This window comes from Sceloporus undulatus, chromosome 6 (assembly GCF_019175285.1).
Source record: "Sceloporus undulatus isolate JIND9_A2432 ecotype Alabama chromosome 6, SceUnd_v1.1, whole genome shotgun sequence".
Classification (NCBI taxonomy): Eukaryota; Metazoa; Chordata; class Lepidosauria; order Squamata; family Phrynosomatidae; genus Sceloporus; species Sceloporus undulatus.
Genome location: NC_056527.1, coordinates 116,024,269 through 116,031,198, shown reverse-complemented (window position 1 = coordinate 116,031,198; position 6,930 = coordinate 116,024,269). Strand labels below are relative to the sequence as shown.

Genomic DNA, 6,930 nt, shown 5'->3' with positions numbered 1-6,930 from the left:
TAATAATAATAATAATAATAATAATAATAATAATAATAATAATAATAATAATAATAAGATTTATGACTGGCGTTCTCATTGGGACTAAACGGCCTTACATGTGCACAAAACTGAACTGACAAGTTTTGCAACATCCATACTACACTTTCCAGAATTCCCTACCATTGAGCCATGGCAGTTAAAGTGGGGTCATCCCGGATTATTTCTGCAGTGCAGATGCATCCCTGGTCTACTTCCTCAGATGCAGAGGCCTTTTAGGAGACTGGAAGAAGAAAGCTGACAACAGCAAGTTCTTCTGAAATTTTGCTTAATGTGGCAAAATCGCAGCTCCCGATCCAGATTGACAAGTTGAACTGGCACCAGACTTCTGGGAAAGTCTTGTGGTGACAATCTTATCAAGCACAACTGTGTAGGTGGGTGTGGGGGTGAGGACAATTGTGATGGCACAGGCAGGGATTGTGGAATGGGGTGTTCCTGGGGGTGTGGAATGCTGCATCCGCTTGCTCACTAATGGGGTGATGTGGCAAGAAGGTTGGCTCTCCGGTGCCTAGGATGTGGCATGACCTGAGCATGTGATGGACCTCCATATAAGTAAATAAACAACTCCCAGAATCCCCAGCCAACAAATGGAACAAAGGTACAGAGCCGTAGCCAAAGGGGGGATCTTGGGGTCCGGACCCCCCCTTCCATTAGAAAAATGAATGGTGTGTGCTGCTGTGCCGCCGCACCCAAGCCCATGGTGGCACTTAGTCTGGACCCCACCCCCTTCCTAAAATCCTAGCTACGTCCCTGAAAGGTACACCCTGATTGCCAGATTGTAGCTTTTGGATACAATTTTCAGAATCCCCTGACAGCAAACATAACAAAGATACATCCCAATCACCAGATTGTAAGCACGTTACTTTTTTGGACAATCGTTCCCAGAATCCCCTGATTGTTACTGTAACAAATGTAAACCTTGATTTCTTGACCTTGGACACATTTGCTTTTCTTTAGACAATTCTCAGAACCTCCAGCCAGCCGGCAGGGCATTCTGGAAGTTGCAGTCCAAAAACCAACTTGGGTCAGAATATTGGTCCCTCTAACTCAGCTGTGGTCAGCCCCATGACCCTCCAAATATTGTGAGACTACACCTTCCATCACCCCAAGCATTGGCCACAATTGTTGGGGCTGATGGGAGTTATAGTCTAGCACAACCAGAGGACACTGTTTTTGGAAGGTTGTTCTACAGGAGGAGAGGACTGCAATTCCTAGCATTTCTCTAAATTCACTAGGGCTACTGGCAATTTTAGTCCAACAATATCTGGAAGGTTGCATGCTTCCCATCCCTATTGAAGAACAAGTTTCCACAAATCAGACGTTACATGATTGTTGTCTAATGTTATTTTAATTTGTTGTCTGTTACATTTTACTGTTTGAATATTAACATGTATTAATATGTTTTCTATTTAATTATTTTCATAGAATGTATGCCATAGGCAGGTCTATTTTGTCTATTTTAATTGTATGTACAGCACTGTGTAAATTTACAGCTCTATAAAAATAAAGCTCACTACTACTACTACAACTAATAATAATAATAATAATAATAATAATAAATCAATGTTTTCCAGGCATTCTAGATCACAGTTCCCATCAGCCACAGCCAGCGTGGCTGATGCTGGATGATGGGAGCTATTCTTGACATTTTGCTGTGATCACAGACCAAGCAAGGAACAAAATCATTTCATTTCTTGTTTTCTTCATCTAAAGTTTCATTTTTTCAAATGTAACAGATTCAAAATGTTATCTTCCTTAACCTCATGGAATTTGGTCCAGTCTATACACTTTTCCAAGCCATTTTTTCAAATGTAATGGATTTAAAAGATTATCTTCATTAATGTCAGAATTATTTTTGCATTGTGAGTCTGCTTTCTTTTCACTAATAGATGCACCATCTGTTTTTTATTAAAATATTTGTAATATTTATAATTCTGTCTCATATAATGAGATGTCAGATAAAAATTAATTCATAAAACATGAGGCAATGGCGGCATCCGCACTGCAGTTTGACACTGCTTTAACTGCTGTGGCTCCATATTATTGGAAACCTGGGATCTATAGTTTGCTGTGGCACCGACGTTCTCTGACAGAGAAGGCAAAATATCTCGCCAAAATACAAATCCCAGACTTCCATAGCATGGAGCAGTGGCAGTTAAAACGGTGTCAAACTGCATTATTTCTGCAATGCGGATGCACCCAAGGAAGCGTCACTAAAGCAGACTGAATATCAATCCGTTAAAGCAAATGAAAACAGTTTTAAAAACTGTACATGCTATCCTCCATTATATAAATGTTGCTTTTCCTAATTGGGGAATTTTGGGAGTTGTAGTCCTCCCCAAAAGTCAATTCTCTAGGCTCCTCAACCACCCTGCCGAGCCCCAAGGTCAAAGGAACTCACGACTTGACGGCCCGCATGGCGAAGACGGTGGTCATGCTGAAGAGGTACTGGGAGTTGGCATTGAGCTCCTCGACTTTACTAACGTTGTGGCACCTTGGCCAGCCTGGCGCATATTCCCCATAACTGTGGTAACAAAGAACAATCAGATAAAAGTCATCCCAAAGGAAAGCCAATCCCTCTTCCCTTCCTATTTTCCCAAAGCGGTCTAAATTGACCCACATGGGGCATAAGAAGTGGCAAAAAAAAAAAAACTGCCTAGAGGGCCTTTTGGGGGTCTTTTGGACCCCCATTGGGAGACTGGGTGCCACAATAAACCCCTGTGGGCTACCTGTAGTCCATAGGTTACACCTTGTACTGTTGGGGTTGTCTGCCTTCAAGTCATTTCTGACTTTTGGTGACCTGGCCTAAGGCAAACCTATCATGGGGTTTACTTTGCAAGATTTATTTAGAGGAGGTTGGTCTTTGTCTTTCCTTGAGGCTGAGAGAGTGTGACTTGCCCAAGGTCACCCAGTGGGTTTCATGGTCTCCAGAGTCATAGCCCAACATTCAAACAACTATGCCATGCTGGCTCAGTACTAATACTGCTACCACCAATAATCATATTTTTAAAAAATGCTGGCACTTTGAATCCTGAGAGCCTTACGGCTTATAGTCTGAAAACCCCAGGACATTGGCAGCTGGTGGTGAATCCACTCTGGGTTCTAGTCCACACCTTAAAATACCTGTCCAAGCTGCTGAACTTGTTTTGGCAGTAGAACCCAACACTGTGTACAATTCCTTTAAAATTCGTACTAAAACCCAACATGGATTCACCACCCCACTGGGATGGGAGCCTCAGCACCCCTGGCTCACCTGTAGATTTCTTGCTGCTTTTTCAGCTCTTCCTTGCGAAGCTCCAGAAGCTGTGGGTTGCTCAAGTCATCAGAAACCTTTTTGGCTGGAAAAACAAAGAGAGAAGCAGAGAAGGACCATTAATTAAGATATTAATTTATGCAGTTACCAAAAAAATGAAAAAGCAAGGGGAAACTTGCTTCAATGCCATGCCCCTTATGGTATCCAAATCTCTGTTTTTCTATGACACAGTGTGGTGGTATCTAAGGAAGATGCACTCTCTGCATGCCCAGAGGTAATCTCTTCATTCCATTTTGATGTGCCTGGCTTCCACTAGGCCAAGTCTTTGTGCGCGCATGCAGGCACAATTGCATGGTGTCTCTGGCTAACACATTGCTCTGGAGGCAGAGCTGGGAACCATACAACCCTCCATATATCGTGCCTACATTTCCTAGCATTCCTCACCATTATTTAAGTCAGCCGTGGCTGCTGAGAATTGTAGTCCAAGCACATCTGGATGCCCTTCTAATTCCCATTTTGGACCTAACAAGCTTGTAAATGTAGTTCCTGGGGAGTGTAGTTCCCAAATTGCTTCCCAGGATTCTGGGAGGTGAGGTCCCAAAGGATAACTTTTACATTGCCTATTCAGTAGAGTTTGGGTTAGGACCACCAAATCTGCATTGATATATCTGAGTGCAATCATTCCTCTCCAAGCTACCAAGGCAGCCTCTCAGAATTGTGGAGTTGGGAGGTACCATGAGATCATGTAGTCTAACCTGCAGCTCCAGGCAGGCCATGTGTTAGAGTCAGACTTGGACTTGGGAAACCTAGCTTCCCGTCTTGCCCACATGGCTGCCCGCCTTCTCCATCTATACCTCCAGCAAAGAGGATATTGGAAGGCCATCCCACATCCAGAAACACCGTACCTGTCCCTTCCCGGAGAGTCAGGGTGCCATACCCCTCCAACCATTGGTACGAAGGGAAGTGCCAGGTCTCTCCTTGCGGGCTTGTCACCCGGACATAACTGCAAAACCAGCTGTCCTTTGGGAAGAATAAGTAGGGCTCCTTGTGGAGTCGGATCAGGAGGAGGGGACCCAGGTCTTCTTCAATGGACAACTGGTACTCATCCACCTGGATAAGCAAGAAAGGAAAATGAATGGGTCTGGAGGATGAGTCAGAAAAGCACTTGGTACCCCCTCAAAAGAGAGCCAGCATTGCATAGTGGTTTGACGGTTGGACTACAACTCTGGAGACCAGGGTTGGGCAAGTCATATGCTCTCAGCCTCAGGGGAAGGCCATAGCAAAACCTCCTCTGAATAGTGGTATTCAGCCATGATAGGCCTCGCCTTTGGGTCGCCACAAGTTGGAAAAGACTTGAACACACCCAAAAACAAATCTCCTCAAAAATAACAACACAAACACCCCACCCCCAGGATCCTGCTCAAAAAGTTGTTCTTTGGACTACATATCCCAACATTCTCCAACCAGCATGGTCTTTGGGGTCACAGGCCTGCAATAAGTGGAGATAAGGAGAAAGGGTAGAAGAGGAATGTGTGGGGTGTATAGTGCATTGGTGACCCCATTAATAGGCCACCAAGGCTGTCCCCGGACAATTTTGGCCTGAGGCAAAGGACAAGATGGCTTCATTAGGGGCTGCTGCGGGTACGGACCACAGCTATTAAAGCACCTGTCAAAGCTGGGTTTGTTGTGTGCTTTCAAGTCATTTCTGACCTATGACAACCCTATCATGAGATTTTCTTGGCAAGATTCATTTAGAGGAGGTTTACCATTGCCTCCCTCTGAGGCTGAGAGAATGTGCCCTGCCCCATGACTGAGGACTTCCAAATGCCTAGAGAAGTGTTTTCTCTCGGAAACGCCAGGTCCTCCATCATGACTCTATGGTCAACCTCTGTCAATGGTGTACTGGAAGACCTAGAGATTCCTAGAGAGAACATATGCATCAAATCCGTGAAGAATCAAATCTGCAAAAGTCAAAGCTGCAAATGTGGAGGGCTGACCGTGTGTGTGTGCGTGTGCATGTGCACATGCGCATATATATGTTTGAAAATAAATGTCTAAAATCCGTTGAGCAATTCCCTGCGCCCTTTTGTATGCAAAGCATTCCTATAATCAGAAGCTGTAAAATGTAATATATTTAGCTAGTAGGTAAATCTGATGCTAAGCACAGTTTATGAGCATGGAGGGTGGGCCGACTGATAAAGCCAGCCAGTTCTTTTGCAAGGTTGACCTAGATATGATCTGAAACCACAAGGGACCAACCAATGATCCATGTGTTTGTCTGATCTTTGCTAAGGCAGGAAGGTATGCGCTTAAGATCGATGTTAAAGGTTATTATTACAAGGATGGGAGGAGAAAGTTCCCAGCAAGTGATGACACAGAGAGACAATGATGTGCAGTGGTTAGAGAGCCAGACCAACAATAAGTCCAGTTCTTCTCTCAGCCACCAAGCCATGCAGATCACCAGGTGGCCCCCAAGATGTTAAGCAGGGAGTGTAGTGGTTAGAGGGTCAGACTAAGAATTGGGAGATCTAGTGTCCAGGCTTGCCCACTAAGCCATTAAAATCACTGGGGGAACACGAGAGGCATGGCAGTGTGGGGCAGTGGTTGGAGAGTCAGAGTAGGCCTTGGGAGAGCAAGCTTCCTGGCTTGCCCACTAAGCCATAAAAATCACTGGGTGACCATGAAAAGCTTAGCAGTGTGGCACAGTGCTTAGGCAGTCATAGGAAGTGGGAGATCTTTGGCAGAGAAAGCTAAAGACCTTGTAAAACTACAAATCTCAGAATTTGATATGATGGAGCTACCGCACTTTCAATGACAACTGCATTATTTCTACAGGGTAGATGAACCCTTTGTTATCAGAAGTATAGCTGCATGGGATTTAATTCAGAGGTGGACAATGGTGGTCAATCCAGGAGCCACTTGTTCCTCCGTGGGACCCTCCTGGGACTACGCAGGCTGCAAAAATGAAACAACCCCAAAAACAAATAGAAATAAATAAACAAACAACCAGAAGCAGCTAGAGAACTACACCTGGTTTTGCAAAATGGAAATTTTTAAAAATGTTGAACAGCATCTCCTCCTACTCCATAACCTGTTTGAAAGATGTATTGCCACTCCTGGAAACTTCCAAAAGAGATGACCCACACTTTCAGTGTTTGCAAATAAAAGGAAGCGCACAAAAATGGGCTGTGGAAGGTCACACATGCCTCACATGCGCTTTCCCCACCTCGAGATTTAATGGTATGTGAAAAAGTTCCAACAATCCTCTAATCCCAACATTTCTTTCAAACATTGAACGCTTTTTAATAGCCTGAGTGAGAAGGAAATAATTGGGCAATTCCTTCTTGTGAGATGTCCTGCTTTAACTGCCCTGGCTGAATGCTAGGGGATTCTGGGGACTGTAGTTGTGTGAGACATTGAGCCTTCTCTGTCAGAGAGCTCTGGCGTCACAAGAAACTACAATTCCCAGGCTTCCCTAGCACTGAGCCAGGGCAATTTAAAGCGGTCTCAGAATGGACTACTTCTGCAGTGTGTTTTGGACCGTAGATAAAGATATGAATGAAAATAAATATGCAAATCCAAACTACAAAGATAATGGCTAAAAAGAGAAAGTGCCAAGAGGGAAGTGAAATGGAACA

At 44.3% G+C, this 6,930-nt stretch overlaps 1 protein-coding gene across 1 annotated transcript in view; it reads right to left on the bottom strand.

Annotated features, from left to right (window-relative positions):
* Positions 1–6,930, bottom strand: part of LOC121935497 (hydroperoxide isomerase ALOXE3-like) — a 24,911-nt gene that overhangs the window by 17,234 nt on the left and 747 nt on the right. Inside the window, exons 2-4 of the mRNA XM_042477085.1 lie at positions 4,198–4,402; positions 3,293–3,377; positions 2,441–2,563 (exon numbers count right to left, since the gene is read on the bottom strand). Of these exons, the coding sequence (XP_042333019.1) occupies positions 2,441–2,563; positions 3,293–3,377; positions 4,198–4,402 (413 nt within the window). The remainder of the gene's footprint in view (positions 1–2,440; positions 2,564–3,292; positions 3,378–4,197; positions 4,403–6,930) is intronic.